The 25,030-nt window shown below is 55.8% G+C and overlaps 2 protein-coding genes across 2 annotated transcripts; one reads left to right on the top strand and one right to left on the bottom strand.

Moving 5' to 3' along the window:
• Positions 1,043–16,179, bottom strand: MMRN2 (multimerin 2). The gene is made up of 7 exons (XM_018042186.1): positions 15,945–16,179; positions 8,443–8,571; positions 8,250–8,356; positions 8,070–8,150; positions 7,190–7,354; positions 5,235–7,016; positions 1,043–2,230 (listed from the first exon to the last, which is right to left on the bottom strand). Exons 1-7 carry the CDS (start codon positions 16,106–16,108, stop codon positions 1,845–1,847), a joined length of 2,814 nt encoding a protein of 937 aa, XP_017897675.1. The 5' UTR covers positions 16,109–16,179; the 3' UTR covers positions 1,043–1,844.
• Positions 16,259–21,902, top strand: SNCG (synuclein gamma). The gene is made up of 5 exons (XM_005699316.3): positions 16,259–17,372; positions 18,163–18,204; positions 18,524–18,651; positions 21,288–21,359; positions 21,601–21,902. Exons 1-5 carry the CDS (start codon positions 16,964–16,966, stop codon positions 21,619–21,621), a joined length of 672 nt encoding a protein of 223 aa, XP_005699373.2. The 5' UTR covers positions 16,259–16,963; the 3' UTR covers positions 21,622–21,902.

Raw genomic sequence — 25,030 nt, 5'->3', positions numbered from 1 at the left:
CAGAAACTTCAGGAGTGATTCATCCATGATTCTGGAAGAGTTTACCAGTTAGCACTTTGCATTTATGACCTCCCTGTTAAATAGCACCAGCCACGTGCAGGTTGAAGGACATGTGCCCCTTATAGAGGATATCAGTTCACTCTGCTTATTATATGCAGTAAACTCCAAATGAAAGGCTTAAATGGTAAGGCTGTATTGCCCTAAATGTCTCACTTCGTCGTCAGCACAGCCTGACCAGTAACAGCAGGACTTAGCAAAGAGAAGACACAGCCTGGTCTTCCAGCAGCAAGGGTGGCCCGGTACTGGCTTTCCCATCTTTGGCTAGGAGTGGCTGAAATATGTCATATCTGGAGTCGGGATGACTCTTACAGCTGAGCTGCAGGAGGCAGGAGGCCCTGGCCAGAAGGAAGGGCAAAGGAGTCGAGAGTCGAACCTGTGCTCGAGGTAATAAAACACCATCATGTTTAGAGTTGTTAGACCAACCACCTCATACACAGGTGGAAAAGTTCAAGAGTGCTTGTGATTTACCCCAAGGTAGCCTGGCATGTTGTTCCTTGTAACATAGGTAGTTTAGCACATTGAGCACACCAAGTTGAGTGGCAAATAAATTCTGAGGGGCAAATTATTTGAATTCAGGATCCCTGGGAAACAATGAGAGGGGCCAGGAACCTTGTTAACTCTCACAGGCAACTCTGTCCTTTTTCATCACCTAGACCAGTCTGGTTTTCTTATGGACAAAGGTATATCCAACAAATAACAAACAGCTACTACCAAAGTGAAAATGTTTCCTGACACGTAGATGCTGCTTCCTCAAGCCTGTTCCCCAGGGTCTGTAACTTTCTGAAAACCATGCATTGATACTGTAGGAATAGTTACAGCTCTAAGCTGCACTGTGTAATTCAGTATTCTGCGGATACTGCAGCAGCCTCTGAGTGTTTCAGTGAAGTCACATCCCAAGTAGTTTGACTTTGCCCCACATTTCTACCTACTTCACCAAATTTTTCACTCTCCATACTGGTTTGTTTTGCAAACCAGCCGGATCTGAAGGGCATCACTTTATTCCAAAGCTGATAATTCATTGAGGGAGATTTTACCATCTTCCTTCTCTTCTCTCAGCTACCTTCCTGTTGAGAAATGATAATAAGAACCGGGGTGGCCATAAGCTATTGGAGAAAGCAAAAGTAGAGGCTGTACGCTTTCAGTTCATGTTTGTCCTGGCTTGGCCTTTACCCTGTGTGAGGCAGGGAGAAAGGGGAGTCAAGTTACAAGGTAAATTCAAGGAAGGCCTGAAACTAAGGCAGTGGTACTAATCAGTGTCTCCCTGGGTTAGCTCAGCCAGGCCTTCTGTCTCCACTGTTGACCGATAGTCACCAAGCGGTCGCTTTCCTCCTACTGCAGAAGGTAGAGAGTAGCTTCCGGTATTGTCCCAAACGTCACTTCCATTTAAACACATTCTTTTTGGGAAAGAATGATTTTCTAGCATAGGATGAAGAGGAAGCAGGAGAAAGGTTTGAAGTGTTGTATGTAAGTTTCCAACCACAGGAGGAGCAAGACACCAAAACACTGCCAAACGCAGGGTAGGGTAGGGCCAAGAACTGGAGCCGAAGCCCTGCTGCCTCGGAGGCAGGCCGAGCCGGAGCACACGCCCCGGCCTTCCTCATTGTTAAGAGACAGCCAGACACAGTGCGTCTAGAGAGAGGCCACAAATACCATGTTGTCTTTGCAGAAGGTTTCCAGGGAAAAGCTAGACCACCTGGATGGTCTCCAGACCAACCCTGGCCTGAGCCCCAGGCCAAGGAGAGCGGGACAAGTCCACAGTGTCTGGTCAGAGCTGTGCTTGGTACTCAGGTCTTGAACATCAGGAAGCCCCCAAATGCAGTGCCTGGCGGGCTTCTCTTCATTATCGATCCCTGGGTTAGCTCAAACCACACTCTCTCACCCTTTTGCAGCTCAGCCATAGCAAAGGTTGTTGCTGGGCTCCCACCCCTCTGCTCCTCAGTGGTATAGACAGGGGTCCGATGGTGACCTCCAAACACCAGCTGCCCAGTGCCTGGCCCTGGGCCAAATTCAATGCTCACTGCAAACAGATAGACCCCACGCTCAGGGGCTCGGAAATAGCCGTGTTCAGGGAAGTAGCTGCTGCCGACGTTGATGTAAGCAGTGTTGAACTTCACTGTCTGCAGAGCAGTGGTCCCTTCTGAAAAGCTGGCGTAGAAGGCCACAGGGTAGCCTGGAATACAGGAGGAAAGCATCAGTCATTCAGCCCCTTGCTCCCTCAGGGAGGAGATTATACCGAGCCCTACCTTCCTCACCTTCTTAACATGAGAAAGATCACTATTTCTAGATAATCCAGGTATTCCCAATAGCATTGTATCTTGGGAGTTAACTGGCTAATTCTCAGCATTTCACTAGTTGACAGGAAAATGCAAGTCTGTTGTCTGTACTGGCATATATTTTAACAGAGCTCACTCTTGTTTGATCCTTCTTTGCAACATACTTGAGAGAAAAGTACCCTGAATGAGGAAGCTGAGTGAGTAGCATCCAAGGCAACATGCTTTGTCAGTGACAGACTGGATCTGGAACCTAGGTCTCTGACCCCCAGATTCCTGCCACCTTCAAGGGATCTTGAGATAGATACCCAGGGGAAAGAGAAAATATTCCCTCTCCTCAAACGCTAACCCTGGTGAGATCATGAAGGAATGCAGAGTGGTTCTTAACAGATAGATGTTTAGCACAGAACCCTTGACAGAGAAGGAAAGAGCAGGTGGGTCCAGGCAAGAAAAGTCCTTTCAAGCTAATCATGTTAATATTTTCAAAATGTTGCACTCGAACCCAGAGGAGGGTAAGCAGGCCCAGAGAGGCAAGGCTTGCTCCAGATGCCACGCTAATAAATGGCCAAACTGGGATGAGCTAGCTGTGGGTCTCCTGACTTCTGGGGCTCTCCCACTTGAAGAACCAAGTTAGTAAGTCTAAGGAGGGTAAAATACAAGAGGCCTGGAGCCAGAGGAAGCCTCGGTGGATGGCGGCTTTAAATGTACATTAATTTTTTTAAACAACATCCTTGTAGAGAAGGGGGACAAAAAAGAAGCAAATGTAGAAAAATATGGGAAACCTATTGAAAATGTGTTCATTTCCCCAGTACCCCTCGACTCCCCCATCCCGGCCTCCGCGCTGATGAGGTCGTGTTCCTCACATGCTCCGTCGGTGTTCCCTTAAGCTACGGGCTCGCTGCCCTCTCCACGCCTCTGTGGAGACCAAGCTCCCCATTTCTTGGGGTGAAACCGAGGCCCAACAGGAGGAATTTGCATAGAAGACTTGAGTCCCAGAACAACAGCCCCTGCACTTGGCCTCTAGGTCTAACAGCGACAAAATGACAAAATTTTGCTTTTCTCTAGTTCTGGAAGGTTTTCTGAGAATTAGTTGAGAAGAGTTTTCTGTGTGCTGCCGGCGGCTCTGCAGTTCTCTCAGCACCCAGGAGGTGGCGCGCTCGCCCCGCTGAAGGAAGGCCAGCCTAGCGTGCCCTCTGCCGGAGGCCCGAGCCAGCCAGAGGCTGGATGCGCTCCTTAGAAGCGGAAGGGCTGGCCAGCAAGTGAACACAGTGTACTTCCCTGCAGAGCATAGGGTCAAGCTCTATGGGCCGCCCCCCCCATATGAAATTTTTAATTTTAACGAAAAAAATTTTTTAACAAAATATTTCAGTGGTAAACTCAAGATACCTAAAGTATCAGGCAATTTGAGGCCTTGCCCTACTCACAGGAGTGTGGGTAGTCTCATAAGTGTGGTGGATAGCCTCATAGCCACAGCCGTGGAAATACTGGAGAAATGGGAAAACTGACATGTTTCTGCCAGGTGTTAAGCCTGTGCTAGGGTTTTGGCAATGTATGTGGTAGGTGGTGGGTCTCCCTTTCACAGGGGAAGAAACAGACACATAAGTGGTGCTAGAACCTGTGTGTGTCCACTGCTCCCGGGGAGACACTGGGCTGTGGGGCCAAAGTGGAGTGAGTGGGAGCGGGGCAGGCTTGTGGTACGATCCTCCACGAAGCCTCAGACTACCCGCATGCCAGGCCTCACCAGGCATACATAGCCCAGACGGCAGCTTTGTCCTTACCCCTGTGTTTAGGTGAGGAGGTAGCTGTAGCCGGAAGGCCATCTTCTCTGGCAAGGGAGTCACTTGAGTAGGGTTCCACTTCCCAGGGCCACTCTCAGGGGGGCTAGGAAGGCTGGCTGCTCATCTCTTCAGCCTCAGAGCCAAGTTTCTCAGGGCCCTCTAGGGACCCGTTGAGGGCCCTTCACAGGGGAAGAGCCAGCTCCCTAGAGACACCCCAACTGGGTTTCTCTGAGCCACTTACGAGCTGTGTGAGTGGGACACCTTCCTGACGAAGCTTCAGTTTCGGGTAAGATGGTAGTGAGAATGCATCGCTGAGCTGTTGCGATGATTCAGCATGGCAAGGCCTAAGAAGGGCGCTGCAGGGGACCTGTCTCAGAGCTGTAACATGGGTCCACTACGTTAGCAGAACGAGCTCTTTTTGGATCCCAAGGTTTTCCCCTGTACTTGTGGGGTGCTGCCCCTGGCAGATGACACCATACCTTATCCAAACACTCACTTGTACATAGGAGAAAGTTTAAAGACGTGGTGGGTGCAGTGGGACGGGGCGAAAGGCTGAGGTTGAGGGATTTGAGGATGTGGTTATGGAGGAGAGGGCTTCCCTGGTGGCTCAGACAGTGAAGACTCCGCCTGCAATGCAGGAGACCTGGGTCCGATCCCTGGGTTGGGAAGATCAACCTGGAGGCGGGAACAGCTACCCACTCCAATATTCTGGCTTGGAGAATTCCACGAACAGAGGAGCCTGGTAGGCTACAGTCCACGGGGTCACAGCTGACACGACTGAGCGACTTTCACTCGTGGAGGAGAGAAGCACCCCCACTCCCTGCCCCTCTGTTGGGATGGCAAGCAGCCGCTGGTGTTTAGTGAGCCTCAGATGTCTCTGTGGTGGGGAGTGTGCCTGTCACTGATCGTTCAGTCCTGTGACTTCTACCTCCTGATACCCCGGGTAGCTTATACTCCTGATACTCCCTAGTTCTCAATGGAAGGTAAGTCAAAGGCAAGGCCAGCCCTGAGTAGTGGTGACTGATGGTCATTCTGCTCTCCTTCACCCCTGCCCCCTCTGAGGCAGAAGAGCTGTTGGCAGATAGCAATCCTAGACCCCACCCTCCTCTCAGGCCTAGGAACTCACCTGCCTCCCAAAGCGCTGGTCCTTTGACACGCACATCCCCTAAAGATTCCACTTGTTTCCGATCCCTCCTCTTGGGAGCTTCCAGGCCTTTCTGCTGCTTCTTCCCTTTCCTGTTCAGCATGGCCTGCAGCTTCTCCAGGTCCAGGCTGACGTTGGCTGCCACGAGCCCTTGGAAGTTCCCAAAGAGGCTGTGGAAGAGGTGCTGGTGCCTCTCCAAGCCGCGCTCAGTCGTGGAGAGCTCCCCGCGAAGGCCCTCGAGGGAGCTGTTGAGGGAGGAGACCCAGGAAGCCTCACAGCACCGACCCACACTCTCCATGTCCGAGCTCAGGCGCTGGAGCTCCTGGGCCAGCCCAGCCAGGTCCAGCCCACCCACCTCCTCTGGTGGAGCGTCCCGGCTGGGCTCCAAACGCGCGGTTTGCCGGCGGGCCCCCGAGGACTGTTCCAAGGCAGTCACCCTGGCGGCCAGCGCATCCCAGCCTAAAGCCTGCTCCTGCAGCCCGCTGGCCGCGTCCATCAGCGTGACGCGGATCTGTTCGTAGCGCAGGGGCAGCGTGCCAGGCCCTTCCTCGGACATCTCCTCCATCACCTCCTCCCCGAAAAGAGCGGCCAACACGGCCTCGTGCCGCAGCGCGTCCTCCAGCAGGGCGGAGAAGGAGCTGTGCAGCTGGCGGATCTCACGGCGGATCTCGGTCTCAGCGGCCCGCAGCGCGCTCACCTCGCCGCCCAGGGCACGCAGCTGGCTCCGGAGCCGTGCCGCCTCAGCCTGTGCCCGCTCACCCTCTGCCTGCTGCGTGTTCACGGCCAGTGACAGGGAGGCCACCGTGTCGCTCAGAGCCTGCAGGGAGGAGCCGTCCTGCTGGCGCCGCTCGTCCAGACTCACCTGGGTCTCCTCCAGGGCTCGCGTGGTGTCCCTTTGGTCCTCCCGGATGACATCCAGGTCAAAGTAGAGCTTCTGGCAGTTGCAGTCCTTGACGTACTTGATGAGGTCCGCGTGGGCGCCCTGTAGGTGTTGGAGGGTCAGGTTGAGCTCCAGGAGCTGCCGCTCCATGTCCTCCTTGTTCTCCTCCATGATCAGTGACTTCTCCATCAGGATCACCCGCAGCTCTCGCAGCGCCGTGTGGTTCACCTCCAGCTCCTGCACCTGCCGCTGCACCTTGCTGATCTCATCGAAGGTGTCGTCAGATTCCGAGTACAGCTCCTTGATCTCATCCACGTGCTGGGCCAGAGTGGCCTTCATGTCTGCCAGGGTGCTCTGTAACGCCTCTTCCCTGTGGGCAGTGGCCACATGCAGGGCAGACAGGTTCCTCTGCAGCTGGCCCAGCCTGGCGTTCAGGCTCTCCGGCTCTGGCCTTGCTGCTGCCCCTGCTGCTGCCAAGACCAGGCTGCTATTGATCCCCACAGACTCCTGGGCTTTGAGGAGCTTCTTCAACTTGATGTCCACGTCGGTCTGGACCTCTGAGAGGGACTGGTGCAGGGACAGGCGTTGGGCGTGCAGGCGGTCCTCCACGTCCTGCCTCAGCTGGCCCACCCTCTGGGCGTTCTCCTGGACCTTGGTCTCAAATTTGGTACCAAGCTCCTGGAAGTCAGCTCTGGCCACAGAGGTCTCCTGGACCCTCTTGAGGGCCTGTCGGTTGGCCTCCACGTCAAGAGATAAGTTTCTTATGACCTGGGAGAGGCTGTGCAGGCTTTGGTTGAAGCTTCTCCACATGGGGCTGAGATGTCCTTGCAGGAAGGTGTTGATGTGGGGCAATAGCGCTTGCTCCAAGGATCTGCCTGGAAACTCTGCAACAGATGCATGTGTTCATACAAGCCCTGCAGGAGCAGGCACCCTCCCCAGGGAGTGACTGAGTGGGCGGGGGGGCTCTGAAGTTTGGGCCCTCCTGCCCCCCCCCCCGTCCGCTCATCCCCTAGGACATGACCAGGCTCTTCCTCAGCCCCGGGAACCTGCCACTCACCAAGCTCTGTTTGATTTGCCTCAGTTGTTGCCACCGTGAGGTTGCTTGCCCAGGCTTCCCACAGGCCTGGGAGGCTGTCTGCCATCTGATGGATGTCATTCTGGAGATCTCCCAGTCGGCGTTCCTGCCGCTCCACTGTGTTGCGGATCTCTGCAGCTGGATGACCTGAAGACACATGACAAGTGTCAGACTTCCCTGGCCTGAGCAGAACATGAGGTGCAGAGAGGAAAGTTGGGGATTGAAAGCAGGGAGGTGTGTCCCGATATCCTCTGAGCAGGAGCTTAGAAGCCTTTAACTCTAGAAGGACAGACGCACGGCAAGTGAGCCCTCACCCTGACCGCTGCACCTCCAGCAAACATGACTGATCCGTCAGGACACACTTTCCGCTTCGGTGTTAGGGACACGGCTTCTCCACATCATTCTAGGCAGCCCTTGTCAATAGACAGGCGTTCACCACATGATGAAACATCCCCATCCGTGGCCCAGCCTTGAAAGGCCTCACAAATGGTGTCCCTCGGTGGTTCTGCTGTGCTGACTCAAGACCAGGGACAACATGGCCTCCTGGTCCTGGTTAGGGGGGCTGGAGGGAGGCTTCTTCCAGACCCTGGGGGCTAATGCGATTCAGGGGGCAAGGAGCGTCCTAGAAAATAGGGTCAAGGGAAAGGCTACGTGTGCTTGGCCAGCAGGCAGGAAACTCAGGGCCCTGTGAACCTCGCCACTTTGCTGTGAGGGTGAGGTGACACAGGGCCACCGAGGAGCCCCGGCCAGTTCTGGGGACAAAGCTTCCCTGAAATGGCACTGCCCTATCAGAGGAGAGTGGGCTTGGGCACATGAGTTCTTTCTACGTGTCCCTCCTGCACCTTCCAGGAAAGCAACATACCAGATTGAAAGTCCACTGGTCCATCCCAAGCCTCCTGGAGGCTATCACCTGGATCTTCAGGCTCAGGGATTGCCGTGGGATCTGTAGAGAAACATCAGATATTAACTCCAGAGGTTAGAGGGGCTGCATGACTTCTTGGGTCAGAGGTCGAAGGGGGAGGGAGACCACAGGGAACCCTACCGTGGTGCTGGCAGTCGGGGCCTGCAAAGCCCGGGCAGCATCTCCAGGCCACAGAGGCCAGCACCTTCTGCTTGACCTGGTACACCGGCTTGTGGGCCACACGGTACCTGGGGGAAGAGGGCTAGCTCAGAGACTCTAGGGTGAGCCGGCACAGAACCTGGACAAATAGCCCACCCTGCTACACCGCACTCACATGACTTTGACCTTCTGGCAGTTCGGAGCCCCCTGCGGACATGGCTGCTGTGAGTGGACGAGGAATTTCTCAGTTTTGCAAGCAGCTACGAAGGTGACCAGTCTGGACTTCTGGTAGGGGCACCAGTTACTGGAAAAAAAAAAAAAAAAGCCAGAAGAGAGGGCTGCTGAGCACAGCCAGGCCTCCTCACTCCCTAGAGGCAGCAGGGAGCCAGTGCAGAGCGCCCGGCCCCTGCCTCTGTGCTCCGCTCAGTCCCAGAGATTCTGGAACCCATTAGCCTGAAAAGGGAGTGCTCTGCACTATTCATCCTGCGGCCTCAGAGCAAAAGCCCTGTGGATCCTGCCTGCAAGGGCACCTGCTCCGTTGCCTCCCAGGAAGCACCCCAATTCCCAGGTCCACACAGGGAGTGCAGGAGCCTCTCCCCACATCATGGAGTCACCCGCAGAGTCAGTTTCTGCTGGTGCCAGGGAAGCAGAGTGGTGCTGCTCCTGGGCTTCCATCCTTCACACTTTCTGGTTGTGTGACCTTGAGGGAGGCATTTAGGGAGTTTTTGTTTCCCATCATGGGAGGGAGATCATAATACCCTCCTCCAAGTGAGTATCAAGAACCCGCCTCCTCCCAGCTCCCTAGTGAACACTGCTGTCCCGCCACCTTCCGGCAGCCCTGGCACCGGCCGCCATTCTCATTCCACTGACGTTGTTCCTCGCTGGAGATCTGGCTGTGGGAACGTGGCAAGGGCTGCCAAGGAGAGGCCAGACGGGCGAGGCTTTGAGTGCCAGCTGAGGACAAGGCTCTGTCCTGAAGGCATGGGGACCATGGAGGAGCTTAAACAGGAAGTCACCTTAAAGGGCCACCCTGGTTCCTGGGTGCAGAAGGGTGGCAGGGGGCGAGACATAGGTGGCTACATCAGGGCTCTTGGTGCGTAGGGGATGGGGTGACCATATTGATTTGGAGGGCTGAGACCACGCAGCCTGCTTTCCCACCTGACTCTCAGAAGCCTTGCAGCCAGCCTGTACTCTCTCGGCTGCAGACTGAAAAGGCTTGTCAGGAAAATGACCCCCAGTTGAGGGGAAAAATCTAAAGAGACTGACACCAGGGGTTTCCCCCAATGAGCTAGCCCAGCAGAGCATCCTCTATCAAAACAGATCACAAAGCCCCACCCATCCACCCAGCTTCCAGTAAGTTACCTGACCTCTCTAACTCTTCAGTGGGCAGACATCCAAGAATGACCCCTGAGGAAAACCTCTTCCAAAAGAGGGAGCTCAAAACAAGCAAGTGGAAGAAAATCAACTTGAAGAAAACCAGAACTGTGCAGGGAGGAAAGAACTTCCCCCAAATCTGCATTAATATTCCCAGATTGACAAAAGAACTTATTGCATCCAAGAAACAAGAATAGGAAGCTACTTGAAAAATGGGGGCAGAACACAGAGCTCCCCCCCACCCAAAAAAGAACCCTTGAAATTAAAAGTGTAATGGTAGAAAAGCAAAAGAAATTTGATAGACAAGTTAGAGGATAAAGTTAAAGACATTTCCCTAAAAGAAGAGCAAACAGAGAGATGCAAAATAGGATAGAAAAGATCAGAAAAATACAGAACCCATGTTGGGAACCCAACATCCAAACAATAGGAGTTCCAGAAAGAGAGAACAGAGGAGGGAATCATTCATGAAAACAGAAAACAACCGAAGGAATATTCCAGAAGAGAAGGACTTGGAATTTTAAATTCAGAGGGCCCACCAGTTATCCACAACACAATGAAAATAAATGCACAGCAATGCACATCACTGTGAAATTTTGGAACTCTAGGACTGAGAATGATTCTACACTTTCCAAGCCCCCCTCCACCCCACCCCCATACACATCGGTAATTAGAACAGCCTTGAACCTCTCAGCAATCAATGTATGTGTGTTAGCCACTCAGTCGTGTCTGACTCTGCAACCCCATGGACTGTAGCCTGCCAGGCTCCTCTGTCCATGGGATTCTCCAAGCAAGAATACTGGAGTGGGTGCCATTGCCTTCTCTACTCAACAGCAATATGAGACGCTAAAAGATAGTAAAGAATCACCTTCAAAATACTGAAGGAAAATTATTCCCAGTTTAGAATCCTATGCTCAGCCTAACTAGCAGTTTAAGAAGCACAAAATGAAGACAGTTTCCACAAGCCAGATTTTAAAGCACTCCCCCTGCCCCAGGACCTTCATCAGGGAGCTTCTAGACCAGTAGCTTGCAATCTTGCCATCAAATCTTCACATCAGAAGTATCCTGTGGCACTTGAAAACAAGGACCCCACAAGCCCCTCTTCAGGCCAGTTACAGGAAATTCTCTGGGATTAAGGCCTGGGCATCCCCATTTTAAAGCTCTGTGGGTCATTCTAAGGCGCAGTCCTGGACTGAGGACCGCTCTGCCGGAAGTGTTTCACCAAAGCAAGAGGGAGCACCAAGAGACAGGAGAACAGCAGCAGGAAAGAGGAGCTCCGGCACAGAGATGAGAAGGGAGGCCCCGGGACACGACAGGCAGGGGGTGCGTGGGCAGTGGTCCAGCCTAGGACACGGCTGGAGGCTGAGAGAGAGAGGCCTCCCAAGAGAACACAAGCGGCCAAACACCTGGCAGGAAGGAGTGAAGGACAGACGCGGCCGGCCGGCAAGAGTTCGGAACCGAGTGACTACAAAGACGCAGAAAGCGAAGCAGAAGGACAGAACTGAACACAAATGAAGAGAATTGCTGATTTCAGGAAAAATGAAAATTGTGCGGGGTGGAGGGGAAGGACCCATAGGCTTTCCAGGACATGCAGACTCTGTCGCATCTCCTCAATTTGGCGGTAGCAGGAAAGTGGATGTTGACAGTACGTAAATAAACAGGCATGGCTGCATTCCAATAAAACTTTATTTACAAAACAGGTGGGGGCCCAGATTTGACCCACCATTCCAGAGTTTTCTAAGTCTTGCTTATGGGTGTTTATCACTAAAAACAAACAGAAAACAAACAGTAATTTCCGCCTGGAAGACAAAATGCAGGTGAACAGGTAAGGCCATCTTGGAAGACGAGTGAGGAGTGTCTTCTCTAACAGTCAAGGAATAAAAACAGCGGGATGTGAATTCCCCAGTGGTCCAGCGGTTAAGATTCCGTGTTTTTAATGCCAAGGCCAGGAGTTTGAACCCTGGTCAGGGAACTAAAGTCTCACAAGCCTTGCAGTGCAGCCAATAAAATAAAATCAATCCAGGAAACAGTGGGATGTTGGCACAAGATACATCAAAGACCCGGAAGGGGCCTGTGCATCCCCAGGGGACTGTTAAATGGTAGAAGGGGCACACTCAACACAGAAGCCGTGTACTGAGAGAGAGCTGGGCCCAGAGGGTAGGACCTTGTTGAAGTAAGGGGGTCGGCTGTCAAAGCCTCCCGTTTAAGGCCCCATGGAAGTGCCTGTATTTCTGTAAACCAGCTGTTCTCAACGGGACATGGGTTGGGAGCAGAAGTGGTCCGCTGCACTTGAATCTGGCAACGAGGCACAATGGTGAAGAATCTGCCTGCCAATGCAGGAGACACAGGTTCAGCCCCTGGGTCAGGAAGACCCCTTGGAGAAGGGAATGGCAACCCGCTCCAGGATTCTTGTCTAGAGATCCTTGGATGGAGGAGCCTGGAGGGCTGAGTCGGATGTGACTGAGCAACTGAGCAGAGCACACATGGGCTGACACAGCTCTGGGCACGGGAGTGCTCCCGGCCTCTACTGGGAGGAGGCCACAGCCCCTTCCCTCACAACAGAGAGCTAGCCCCAAATGTCGACAGCGGGAGGCTAAGAAACGCCTGCTGTACCAAAGCTCTGCTTCTCACGTGCTCTCTGAGCACAGAGGATCCAGAAGGCCTGCCCCCTGAGAGCACCGGGTCTCGGCCAGCCTGCTGGGAGTGACCGGGACTTTCCACCTCAGGTTCCTAGAACTGGAAGCGGTGCTACCCACCCTTCCTGCCCAGGAACTTTCTCTCCAGACCTGCCCAAACTTCAGGCTCCAGTGGCCACTGTTCTCCCTGCCCATACGCCCCTCCCTTGGCAGCTCCATGCCCTTGGCACAGTACAGGCTGCTGGCCCAGAAGCCCTGGGAACATTCCTGACCTTTGCTTCGGTTTCCTACAGCTCTCGGCAGTCTCCCGCTGGCCCACTGAGCCCCCAGCCCCGCTCGCTGAGTGCCGCATTGTTCTCCTTGCCTCCTGGCTGGGCGCCCGGGCCCTCTTGGCACCCTCATCTCCCAGGGGTCTACCAAGAGGCAGGTGCCAGCCTCGAAATGAGTGTGGGGGGTCTCCAGCCTGGTTTGGGCCTGTCCTGGGCCTCTGACCTGGCCTGACCTGATGCCCCCCGCCAGGCAGGAGAGAGTCTGCTGCCCCCCTTAGAGCTTTTAATTGGATCCGGGAGTCCTAGACTTTCCTCCCTTCCTTGTCTTTGGACTCAGGGTGACCTTGAGCAAGGCCCTTCCTCCATCCTGGAAATGTGGAGAAGATTCCCACTCCTAGCCCCTCCCTGGGGATGGGGGTGGGTGGGGGGAGGGGGAGGCTTTGAGGAAGGCAGAGAAAACCTCAAGCAGGGAAAGGGCTGTTAGCCAAAGCCTCCTGAATTATAAATGTGCTGCTGTTGTGCCCCTTTGGGGCACTTAAGTGCTTCTTAACCAGCCAGTAAAACCCACATCCAACTGCCCCTTAAGCCTGACTGTGAAGGACGCTGTGTTCTCCACATTCTTGCTTTCTGAGGCCCTGAATGCAGCTGTGAATGTGATGACTCCAGGGGAGAATTTTGCCAGACTTGGTCTCTGAGCCACAGAGGGGCCTGAGCAGGGGAGCCCGAGGCCCACTTGGTGTCCAGCCAGAGCCAGGATTCCTTGAGCATAGCTCATGCCAGTGAGTCTCTTCCCTATTAGTGCCCAGGGCCCTGGGCCTTGGAGAACAGATGCAAGGGCAGAAGGTGTAGCCACAGCCCAGAGACCAGAGTCAGGGCTCCACCCTGCTCCTGTGTGACTTCCAGAGATACGCATGACTTCTCTGGGCCACAAGCTCCCAGCTGCAACACTTGGAAACACTTCTTGGGGTCTCACTGATACTGGTGACTAGCCCAGCTAGGCTGCTGGGAGGAGCACCTCCTAGACTCCCAGGCCTCTTAGGGGAGACAAAACAGGACAAAACTGAGGACACCTGGGGTTCAGCAGACTCAGTCCTGCCTGGGAAGTGGCCCTGCATCGGAGGAGCCCATATCCTAACCTCTTGCTCTCCCCAGCTTTACAAAAGCCTGGGAGCAAAGAAAGAGCCTCTTCCTCACAATGTCCAAATGCCCACGTTGCTGGCTCACTGGCTCCAGCTCTACAGGGTCCTGCGTACCTAGGAAACACCAACCACATTCCTCTTCCATCCTGGGATCCAGCACCAGGTTGGTTTGTTCAAGCTTCTCCTTGCAATGGTCTGGGTCTGTGTCCAATGCCTGCCCGGGCCCCCAGGCCCCAGATAGAGGCAGGAGGGACAAATGCCGGGCAGACTGGCTCCAGCAGCTGTAAGGGAAGAGCCACAGGCTTGTGCTGGGTGGTGTGGAGTCCCTGCTTGAGTGTGGAAAGCCTGTTCTGCCTCCCCTTCCCCTGTGGCCGGAGCGGGGCTGGGGCTGCGTTTCCGCCTCTCCCTCCGTGGGACCACGGGAAGCAATCAGCCCGAGGAAGCTGTGTTGTGCTTCCTTCCTTTCCCACCAGCCCCTCCGGAGGCCTTGACAACCTCAGCTTGACCTGTGGGGCCTGCAGCTTCTGAGTTGTGGTCAGGAGACCAGCAGGCCTGCTGGGAGCCCCCAGAGGGTCTGGAATCAGGGATGCCCTCAGACTCCTGCCTAGGCATTCCTGGGCCAGAGTGCCCTTGTGCACACACGTACACGCACTGGGACCACCAGGCCATGGCTGAGTGACTCCCTCAGGCCTTGAGCAGTCCAGAGACCCACCCTTCCTGGGACTAAAGAAATGCAGACCTTCCCAACAGCCCCTGTGCGGGTGAGGGGGCGGGGTGTAGACGGGGAGAAAGAGGATATCCCCTGCCTCCCTCCCATCCTCTTGGGCCCTTCATACTCCCTTTCATCAGGGGGAGGTAAGCTGCCCAGAAACAGGGGCTGAAGGCTTTGGGGAGGGCAGGCAGGATTCTTGGTCCTGAAATCAGAGCCTGGGTTCCCCTGCCGAGAGCCACCTGTGCTCCCAGCTCTGAGCGGAAGCGGGAATAGGGCAGGAAGGAGGTCTCTCAAGGCCCGACTTCTCCCTCTCCTCCCGCATGGCCACCCTTCCATCACTGAGGGGCAGCGCACGCTCGCTTGTCTGGTCCTCCCGCCTCTCCCTGTCCAGCCTGCTTTTGGGAAAGTGTCCAACACTTTCACCTTGAAGCATCAGAGCTATATGAGAGCTCTGGGCAGATATGGGCCAGGCCTACGTGACAGTGAATCTCAGCCAGCCCAGGAGACTCTGGTGACTGTACATTGCCCCCCTCACCCTCCAAATCCATATGGATGCTCCCAACCAAGTCTGGTTTGTGTGTGGAGGTGGGAAGGGTGGGGGCGGGGCAGGGGCAAAGACACCCCTGGGACCGGAACCAGAGTATGACCTCTGGAGTCAGACTCAGATCTTGGTTCTAGCCCTCCTCAGCTGTGTGACCTTGGGCCAGCTGCTTAGCCTCTCTGAGCCTCAGGCTCCCCTATAATTGGGAGCGGATTAACAGATAACACTTGGCAAGATGCCCAGAGATGGGTTTGGTAAATGGCACCTGCTGCTCTGACTGAGGGGTCCCCTGAGGAGGGACTCACATTCCCAGCACCTTGTCAGCAGGAGGATCCCTGACCCTGGACAAATAAAAGGACTAGAAAATGGTGTCCCAGTCTAGTCCTAAGTCCATTCTGCCCATCTCCAGAGGGGTGCTGAAGCCGAGCTCGCTGGATGCCGCAGCCTCCTTTTTGTTCTGGAGATAGAGCAGGGCGCCTGTCTGCCCACTGCTCAGCTGTTAGGGCCAGGCCGAGGGCCTGTGCCCCTCCCCAGGCCCTCAGATCCAAGTTCGGTCCCCAGGAGCGTCCGTCTTCTAGGGCTTAGGCCAGGCCAGCCTCAGCTGGGTTCAGCTTTCAGAACTGAGTTCCGAGAACAGGAGCCACTCCCAGGCCAGCTGGAAACTTCTGGAACCACAGCCCCTCAGCATCTCCCATGCTGGTGTTTGATGGCATAAAGTGCTCCTGTCCCGCCCTGCCCGACCTCCAGTCCCATTCCCTGCCATGGGCCAGGCAGGGAACTCCATGTGGTCCTTAGGTCCTGGGAGACTGGGGGTGCCCAGTCCAGACTGGCTGGAGGTGATCTTCTAAAGGCAAGCTTGACCCCTAGCGCCTCATTCAGTTTCACAGCTGGTTCAGCAGATAGATGGTATAAACCTATTTCACATACAAGTAGCTGAGGTCCCGAGAGCCCCTGCTTTGGCTGAGCTGGGACTGAGCCACATCCCCCCCCAGGTCCAGGCCCTCCTTACCGTCTGACAGGGTCCCCGCCGAAGTCCTCCGCCTCTGCCCTCCAGACCCCAGGTGGCTGGGGGCTGTGTGGATCAGAGAAACTGGCACCAGGGGCCTGCGCCCAGGTCTCCAGCATCCCCCAGCCCAGGGGCCCCCCCAGGCCAAACAGCAATGTCAGGATCATGCTGGCTTGGGGCAGACTCAGCTTCTGCAGTGACTCCAGAAAGTGCCAGCGCCGGTGACGTTGACTTTAAGTTAAGTCTCAGAAGGAAAAAAAAAAGCACAGGGACAACAAAGAGAGGAAGTGGCCTGGGCCGGCGCCCCCCCGAGTCCCGTCCGCCCCGCGCGCCCGCGGCCTGGCCCCACGGGGGCAGCCAGCGCCGCAGGCCAGTTCCTGTGGCCGAGGAGGACTCAGCCAGGGACCCTGGGTGTGGGAGACGCAGGGGGCGGTGGTCCCACCGAGCATGTCCCCGTGGGAGTCAGAAGAGGGGTGCCAGCACTGAGGTGGAAGGAAGCGCGTCAGGAGGACGCGGTCAGATGAGCCTCAGCGAACCTGCTGCCCATCCATGTGGGCGGCCAGGACGTGGGGGCACTCGTGCCTACTCAGCATCTCTCACCGCTGGGCTGTGGGAGCCAGCAGGTGGGCGGAGGCCCGGATGGAGAAGGAGCTGTCCTAGGATCGCACAGTCTGTGCTGGGCCCGGGCCACGGGTTAGCCTTTTGTGGCCCAGTTCTTCCACCTGGCCTTGCCCGAGCCCCAGGATTGGGGCATTCACGGTGCTGGGCAGAAGTTGGGCAGGCCAGGCTAGTCCGGGAGGTCGGCCACTCTTGCCTGACAGGCCAGCTTGATCTGACCCCTGCCCTACCCCGGACACTGGTTGCAGAGGCGCCTTTCTTTTCCATGTTGATCCCCGCCCCCGCAACACCTCTCTGCCCAGAGGCACACAGACACAACAGCCCCAGGCCTGGGAGCACGTAGTCAGGGTGGCCCCTGTAGGTGCCCAGGGCGGCAAATGAGTGAGGAGCAGTGATGGATAAGGATGTGTCCAACCTGCTACAGCCTGTTGGGGGCACAGGGGACAGGGGGAGGGTCAAGCCAGCAGAGGCCCAGGGGACCCTGGGGGAAGGTGGGGGCAGCCTGCTCCCTCCCTGCCTCCTTCCCCGCCCCCACCCCGGGCTGGCCGGGCTCCCATCAGCCGCTGCTGCACCATCAATATTTCATCGGCGTCAATAAGAGGCAGCCGCAGGGACAGCGGCTGCAGCTGCGCTCGAGCCAGCTCCGGTCACAGCTCATCTGGGGAGGCAGACTTCCACCCCTGCCCACCGCCATGGATGTCTTCAAGAAGGGCTTCTCTATTGCCAAGGAGGGTGTGGTGGGTGCTGTGGAAAAGACCAAGCAGGGAGTGACGGAGGCGGCGGAGAAGACCAAGGAGGGCGTCCTGTATGTGGGTGAGTTTGGGCGCGGCAGAGCTGGCAGGGTGGGGCAGCTCGGTGGTCGCTCAGATTCCTGGACTGGGCTTTATCCCCTGACCCCAGGGAGGCATGTTCGGGAGGGATGAGGAGGGCCTGGAGGGCCCCCGCTCTCCTGTACACCTCTGTCTGTCTGGACCTCTTTGAGGTTGAGGGGTCTCGGGCAGGATGGCAGGAGAGGCACTTAGCCCTCAGACACACCTGTGTGCGCACACAGATGCACACACCACCACACACCAGCAGCCCCAGCATCACCCGCAGCCCCGCAACTCAGAGAAGAAGCCACACTGGAGCCCTGGGCTGAGCAAGCAGGGACTCAGCAGCCAGGCTGTAGGTCCCCACCCTGCCCAGGAAGAAGGGCTGCCTCAGGAGAGATGAGATCGACCCTCAGCATCCTGGCCAGCCTCCCAAGCCCCCTCCCCCTTCAGCTCCTTCCAAAGAGGAGGCCAAGCTGATGACTCAGCTCTTGTTGACCCTATGAAGCCCAGCTCCGAGGCCCAGGCCACACCCACTCAAGGTCCACCCACCAGACCCTACCTCAGGCCTGATCGCCCTCATCCCTGCATCCTGTCCTGTCCGCTTCCCATCCATCCCCTTCCTCCAGACATAGCAGGAAGTGGCCTCTGAAAGGATGGCTGGCCCCCGGACACCACCCGTACTCCCCACTGACTCTGCAGCTTGCCCAGCTGTTCTGTGGTGTGCTTGCCCTGACCACGCCGCTCCCAACACCTGGAGTGGGCTTGGGCTGACGCCTCCCTTTCCTCCGCAGGAGTCAAGACTAAAGAGGGTGTTGTGCAGAGTGTGACTTCAGGTGAGGTGACCCAGGACCAGGGGACATGGAGGGTGGGACATCAAGAGACTTTTGCATCTGGCTACTAAAGGCCCAAGCCTGGGGCCCTCTTTCCCCCTTGCTGTACTGGGACCCAGACCTCCAGAAGCTGGAGGTACGCCCAGGGTGGACCACCTGGTTATTGTCAGACCTTCCCGGGAGTCAGAAAGAGGACAGCCTAGGTCTCCAGTAGAGCCAGAGTTTTGAGAGCCCAGGGAAAGGGCTGCTCTGGCATGACTTGGGCAGGCCAGAGCCAGGCTGGGTGGGATCAGGGCCAAAGCCTGCCAGATTCCTCCCACAGTGGCTGAGAAGACCAAGGAGCAAGCCAACGCCGTGAGTGAGGCCGTGGTCTCCAGTGTCAACACCGTGGCCACCAAGACTGTGGAGGAAGTGGAGAACATCGCAGTCACCTCTGGAGCGGTGCGCAAGGTGAGATCCAGTCCCTAGCCCGGGGCACTGTCCTGTCCCCTGGGCCCAGGGAGGCCAGCTGGGGAAGAAGCATCATCACCCCACTAACATACAGGGTGGAGAGGGCAATGGCACCCCACTCCAGTACTCTTGCCTGGAAAATGCCATGGACGGAGGAGCCTGGTGGGCTGCAGTCCATGGGTTCACAAAGAGTCGGACACGACTGAGCGACTTCACTTTCACTTTTCACTTTCATGCATTGGAGAAGGAAATGGCAACCCACTCCAGTGTTCTTGCCTGGAGAATCCCAGAGACCGAGGAGCCTGGTGGGCTGCCATCTATGGAGTTGCAGAGTCGGACCCGACTGAAGTGACTTAGCAGCAGCAGCAACATACAGAGGAATGGAGACTTAGGGGCCCTGGTTTGTGCTTGGTGTTTTCACATCCCGGGAACCTCACAACCACCCCTGTGTGAGGGGCAGTGGGGGGCCCAACTGGAAAGTGAGGCTCAAAACCACACCCACCCGATGGTGCTCAGCATTTAGGAGACACCACATTTTACTAGTGAAAGCAGGGTCCTGTGAGCCCCACGTCGTGACAGGCAGCCTCCCACGGCAGTGGACACCAGATCAGAGCTGCTAAGTCACCACCTACGCAGTGACCAGCCTCCCTCCAGAGCCATGGTGGGCTGGGCCTCCTCCTGCGAGGAGGTGCAGTGAAGCAGCGCCCCCTGGTGACGGGAAAACAGTGAGGTTCTGACCACACCCTCTGCCGCTGTCTTTGTGAGCATGTGTTACGTGCCTGGCCTGAGTGTTTGCGTGTGTGTGTGTGTGTGTGTGTGTGTGTGTGTGTGTGCTGGGCAGCAGAGAGCACAGGGGCAATTTGGGGGGGGGAGGCGGGCGGGGGGAAAGCCTGGCTCCAAAGCCAAGCTCTGAAGAAGACTCTGAGTGAGACAGGAGGAGATTGTGGTGGGAGCCGGTTCATTTATGGGGCAGGAAGTTTTCCTATTCCAGAGATAAGCTGTTTCCAGTTGTGTAAGCAGATGTTGTTTAGAAAGTTCCACCCTAACTGGCACAGGCCCCTAGGGGCCAGTGGAGTCCTAGGTACCCAGCACTAAGAATCCCTGGAGTGGGTTAGTGGAAGGGTAGGCGGTGACCCTGCCTCTGGCTCTGGGGATAGCACCAAGGTCACAGGATCTCCAGACTCTAGGAGCAGGCAGGTGCCCCCTTCCTTAGGTCCCAGCTCTTATTAGCCTGTGACCTTGGGAAGCTACTCGACTTCGCTGGGCCTGCATATTCTCAGCTGTAAAATGCTTGTTGGGGGTGTGTGCTGAGTATGCATCCCACTGGGCTGTGATGATACAGGGAAAGAGACCCCCGTGAAGCAGCTTCACCTCGCTTATGGTGAGTACCCAACGAAAGGAGGAGACCGTATCATCGTTATCATCAGTGACCCCAGGCAGGACCCAAATGTACCCCAGGAGACCCCAGGCCCCTCCCTCCCCCACCCCCCAGCAAAAGAGGCCTTAGAATGGGGCCCGGCTGCCCCCTAGGCCTCTGAGCAGAAGCCTGGGCACTCCTCTCTGACTTTGCAGGAGGGCTGGTGAGCCCTCGGCTACCTCAAGGGAGACATTTCTTGGTGACACCCCAAAACCACCCATGACTCACCGTCCAGTGAACTGCAGACGGGTGCAGCCCTGCCCATCTGTCTGACTGCTCATGCCCCCGGCCTCATGCCCCCACCCTGGAGCAGCAGGACTAGGTACCTGGCCGCCTGCACTTTGTCTGAGGAGCCTGCCCCAATCCTGGCTGCCTCAGTCCACCAAAGGGCAGGAGGACACCATGGTAGCCCTGAGGGGGCAGGACCCTCCAGAGGTTGGTGCTGAGCCCAGGGTCCAAGCTGATCACCCAGTCGCCCCAGCTATCAGTTATCACACGCCCACCCCAAGGCAGGACACCATCTCAGGCAAGGGTCTGGCTGGGTGTGGGTAGGTAGAAGGAGACAGGAAGTGGGAGAAGATTATATAAGCCCCGCTGGTCCCACCTGAGGGACCAGCCTGAGCCCATGCCCATCCAGGGGGCAGGGAGAAGGAAAGAGGGAGCACTTGTGCTACTGGGGATAGGGCTAGGCCTGGAGCAAGGCAGACCTGATCCCTGTAAGCCCCACAGCTTTGAGCTCTGAGGCCTTGAGTTCAATACCTGGCCTCTCTGGCCATGGGGCCCCCATGTGAACAGTGGAAACGTGCCCTTCCTTCCAGGGGTCTTTGAGGATCACAGTAGGAGAAGGGTATATGGTCATGTGATTCAGGAACACTGAGGGTGGGGTCAGGCTCAGGGCTTCAGAGGCCACTGCCCACCCCACCCACATCACTAGGCTGGGAGGAGGCCCAATCAGGGCCTGTCAGGGACTCACTGCTGGTTTCTGGAGGTGAGGCTGGGCTCAAGGATACTTGGTACTCCCAGAAGGCCTTGGCTTCATAGAGCCCCCACTGGGAACCCTTACATGAGATTCTATCACCTCCAAGGCCAATCTGGCCCTCACTCCTCCCTCCCCTCCAGCCCTGCAGGTAGTGATGGAGACCTCTGTTCTTCTTTGAGGTCAGAGTAGTGAAGCTCTGCACCCTCCACCTGGTCCCACATCCCCTTTGCTTTTCCACAGGAGGCCCTGAAGCAACCTGTCCCCTCACAGGAGGACGAGGCAGCCAAAGCGGAAGAGCAAGTGGCTGAGGAGGTAGGAGCTGGATCCCTGGGGTAACACAGGGGTCCCTGGGCAAGTTGCTTCCCTCTCAGGGCCCCAGAACCCACAGGGGAGCCTCCTGACCTGCAGCCCCCTCAGCCTGAGTGTGAGATCCCCTCATGAATAACCTCCTCAGGGCAGAGGGGCGTAGATGACACCCTTCCTCCCCATTCCCCATGCCAGGGTAACCACTGAGGGGTGGGGCCCCATGTGTGAAAGTCACTGTCTCTTCCAGACCAAGAGTGGGGGAGATTAGAAGGCTGCCAGTGATCTGAAGAGGCCCTGAGGAGCATGCCATCCCCTCTTGGCACAGGGGTGTCTGGTCCTGGAGTATGACCCACAGAGCTGCGCAGCTCCCCACACCCTCATCCAGCGCCCCACAGGCCATCCTCCCGTGCTATCACCGCGACTGCCTTCACCTCCCTAGCCTTGTCCCTGCCCACCACCCTCTGATCTTTCTGACCCCCACAGATGCTACTGTGAATTTTTTTTTTTATGATTTTAATGATTCCAAATAAAACTCAAATCCCCACTGCATACCTGCTCATTCTTCTCTCTGTTCTGCCTTATTCATGAAGATGCCCCCTGGGCCAGGAGCTGGGCCAGGTATGCTACAGGGACACACTGGGCATTTCCAGCACCTTCTGAAACCACGCAGTGCCTTCAGAGACTCCCCCACCCCCACCATTGCCTTTTAACGTGGAGGTGGCGGCCCTGCTTTTTGGCTCCTGCGAACAACCTCGAGAACACGCCGTCTGCTGGAGCTTGAGACCAGAATGCCCCAGGTTTTGAGCTTTGACTCACCCTCGAGGGATGGACCCCACTGATGACAGGGGCCCTCCTGGGCCCCTGGGGTATGTCCTTGGAGCCAGTTGTCCTTCTGGGAATAGCACCCCTCCCTGAAGCAGATGGTAACTTTCAAAGATGTGAAGTCTAAACTCATAGCGAGGACTTTTAGCATCCTCCTTGGCAAAGAAGGACATGACCCCAGAGTTCCTCCCTCCTGTCCCCACCCAGCCTTGAGCTCCCTACCAGGTTGGAGCTGGGCCTTCCCTTCCTCCAGCCGAGTCCTGTCAAGGATGATTAGAAAACACAGCGGTGGGGAGGCAGGAGAGGAAGCATCCGCCTAGAGAGAAAAAGAGCCAAAATATTTGTTGAGCTCCTCCCAGGTGTGGGGCACTGTACTAAGTGCTCTACTCCTTTAATCCTCAAAACCAGTTGTTAGTATGTCCCCAGTTTCACCGAAACTGAACTAAGAAACAGAGAGGTTAAATAACTTGCCCAAGGGCACAGAGCTAGGAAGCTGGGGCCTGGGAGGCGGCCAGGTGGCCTGACCCCAGAGCCACACGGCTGATTCGCATCATGCTCTGCTCCGTCCACCCAGACTGCGTGGGCTGGACTGGCCTTACGGCAGACACCACCATCTCCAAGGTTTCAAAACATCCCACCCGAGTGGTGGTTGTCCTACATGAAAGGCTGTGGGCATCATGCCCCGGAGTCTCGTTCAGAGGTGGCTGCAGGGTTCGTTTCCCTTTAACACCCAGTCTGGGCTCAAAGCACCTAAGTGGCTTGCCCCACTTGGGTGGGGGCGCTGAAGCTTTGAGTCCAGACCACCTGCTCATCCTCTTTCCGCGGTGGAGAGCAGACGTCAAGGGCAGCCCTGGGGGCTGTAAAGCCAGTCAAACAGCTGAGCTTCATTGTATCCCAGTTTGCCAATCATGGGCATCCACTGCTGAGGAGGCAGAAAGGAGTAGTGAGCCGCTGGTCTCCCAGCTGTGCCAACCCTACCATGGGAGGAGTAAAGGGTCTTGAAGAGGCACAGGGCAGTCAGGGGTGTTCCTGCTCCCAGGTTCAGACTGCTCATCAGCAGGCCTGTGCATGCCCCAGGAAGAAGGCCCGAGGGGCTGGGTGTGCCTGAGAGAAAGCGGAGGAGACAGGTTACTGCAGGAGGAGGGTACTAGACTGGGCTCCTGGGGTCCTGATACCCTCGCCTCTATTGAAGGAACGTGGAAGGGTCCCTGCTGCTTGTCCCAACTCCCACCTCCACCCCCAGACACATATTTAAGACCTGTTCCTGTGATCAAACAACAAAGTTGCCTGGTCCAGGAAGCTTCTTCCCCATCCCATGAGCACTCGCAGTGTGCTTTACTTTTCAGTTCAGTTCAGTCGCTCAGTCGTGTCCGACTCTTTGCGACCCCATGAATCGCAGCACGCCAGGCCTCCCTGTCCATCACCAACTCCCGGAGTTCACTCAGACTCACGGCCATCGAGTCAGTGATGCCATTCAGCCATCTCATCCTCTGTTGTCCCCTTTTCCTCCTGCCCTCAATCCCTCCCAGAATCAGAGTCTTTTCCAATGAGTCAACTCTTCACATGAGGTGGCCAAAGTACTGGAGTTTCAGCTTTAGCATCATTCCTTCCAAAGAACACTCAGGCCTGACCTCCTTTAGAATGGACTGGTTGGATCTCCTTGCAGTCCAAGGGACTCTCAAGAGTCTTCTCCAACACCACAGTTCAAAAGCATCAGTTCTTCAGTGGTCAGCTTTCTTCACAGTCCAACTCTCACATCCATACATGACCACTGGAAAAACCATAGCCTTGACTAGACGGACCTTTGTTGGCAAAGTAATGTCTCTGCTATTCAATATGCTATCTAGGTTGGTCATAACTTTTCTTCCAAGGAGTAAGCGTCTTTTAATTTCATGGCTGCAGTCACCATCTGCAGTGATTTTGGAGCCCTCTATTATGTGCTGTGAGCTCTGTGGGGCTGTACCCGACTTCCCTAGAGGAGTAACTGCTCTCACCCCATCCCTCTCCTTCTCCAAGAAGCCCCAGGTGACCTGTCCCTCTATTCTTTTTTTGGTAGGTGGCAATTGTAATAAGAGAACATACATATGAGACTTATTTTGGCAGCCACAAGATGAATAGATCTATGCCCCAACCCGCCAGAATCTTAAAAGTTAATAGAGGGCTTGACTGGAGTCAGTCATATATTCGGGCTTCCCTGATGGCTAAATCGGTAAAGAACCTGCCTGCAATGCAACAGACAGTTTCAATCCCTGGGTCAGGAAGATCCCCTGGAGAAGGAAAGGGCAACCCACTGCAGCATCCTTGCCTGGGAAATCCCATGGACAGAGGGGCCTGGCGGGCAACAGTCCATAGGGTAGCAAAGAGTCAGACAGGACTGAAGCAACTTAGCACGCACGAATGCGGTCCTATATTCAATTCAAGAGGGTTTCAACAACATCTTACTCTCTCAAGGCTGTGTCCTAAAAATGGCCACTAATATGGGATTTGTAGTCAGGACATACATTCCAAGGACAGGAGAGAGGGTGAGGAACCTCTGATTGCTCAGGTCCAGCCCTTGAGGCAACCAGTAGTTTCATCCTCTTGATGACCTCCTCCGACATTGCTACAACAGATATTGCAGTCATCTGCTATGTATCAGGTAAGGTGTTTGACTCTAAGGAACCAAGCTAAGCAAACTAGATACGGTTTCTTCAGTTGATCAGAATCTTGGAGGTGCTGGGGAGGAATAAATTTTCCTTTGCCTTTCTAGGTTCTTCTGGTTGGTCAAAGAATTAAATTGACAGGAGGAAACCGAAGTTCAACAGCATGTATACATGAGAGACCCAGGAAGACTGAGTAACTCATCAGAATGGCTG

The sequence above is a fragment of the Capra hircus genome, chromosome 28 (genome assembly GCF_001704415.2).
Source record: "Capra hircus breed San Clemente chromosome 28, ASM170441v1, whole genome shotgun sequence".
NCBI classification, from domain to species: domain Eukaryota; kingdom Metazoa; phylum Chordata; class Mammalia; order Artiodactyla; family Bovidae; genus Capra; species Capra hircus.
Note: the sequence above shows the minus strand (reverse complement) of the source record. Positions and strands in the feature narration are given on the sequence as shown.

Coding starts and splice junctions, on each gene's coding strand:
- SNCG (XM_005699316.3), top strand. CDS start 16,964: ATGTGTCCAACCTGCTACAGCCTGTTGGGGGCACAGGGGACAGGGGGA. Junction 18,652..21,287: donor CCTCTGGAGCGGTGCGCAAG/GTGAGATCCAGT, acceptor GCTTTTCCACAG/GAGGCCCTGAAGCAACCTGT. Junction 21,360..21,600: donor AAGAGCAAGTGGCTGAGGAG/GTAGGAGCTGGA, acceptor TGTCTCTTCCAG/ACCAAGAGTGGGGGAGATTA.
- MMRN2 (XM_018042186.1), bottom strand. CDS start 16,108: ATGATCCTGACATTGCTGTTTGGCCTGGGGGGGCCCCTGGGCTGGGGG. Junction 8,572..15,944: donor GGCGGGGACCCTGTCAGACG/GTAAGGAGGGCC, acceptor TTTTTTTTCCAG/TAACTGGTGCCCCTACCAGA. Junction 7,017..7,189: donor GGCAAATCAAACAGAGCTTG/GTGAGTGGCAGG, acceptor CATCTGTTGCAG/AGTTTCCAGGCAGATCCTTG.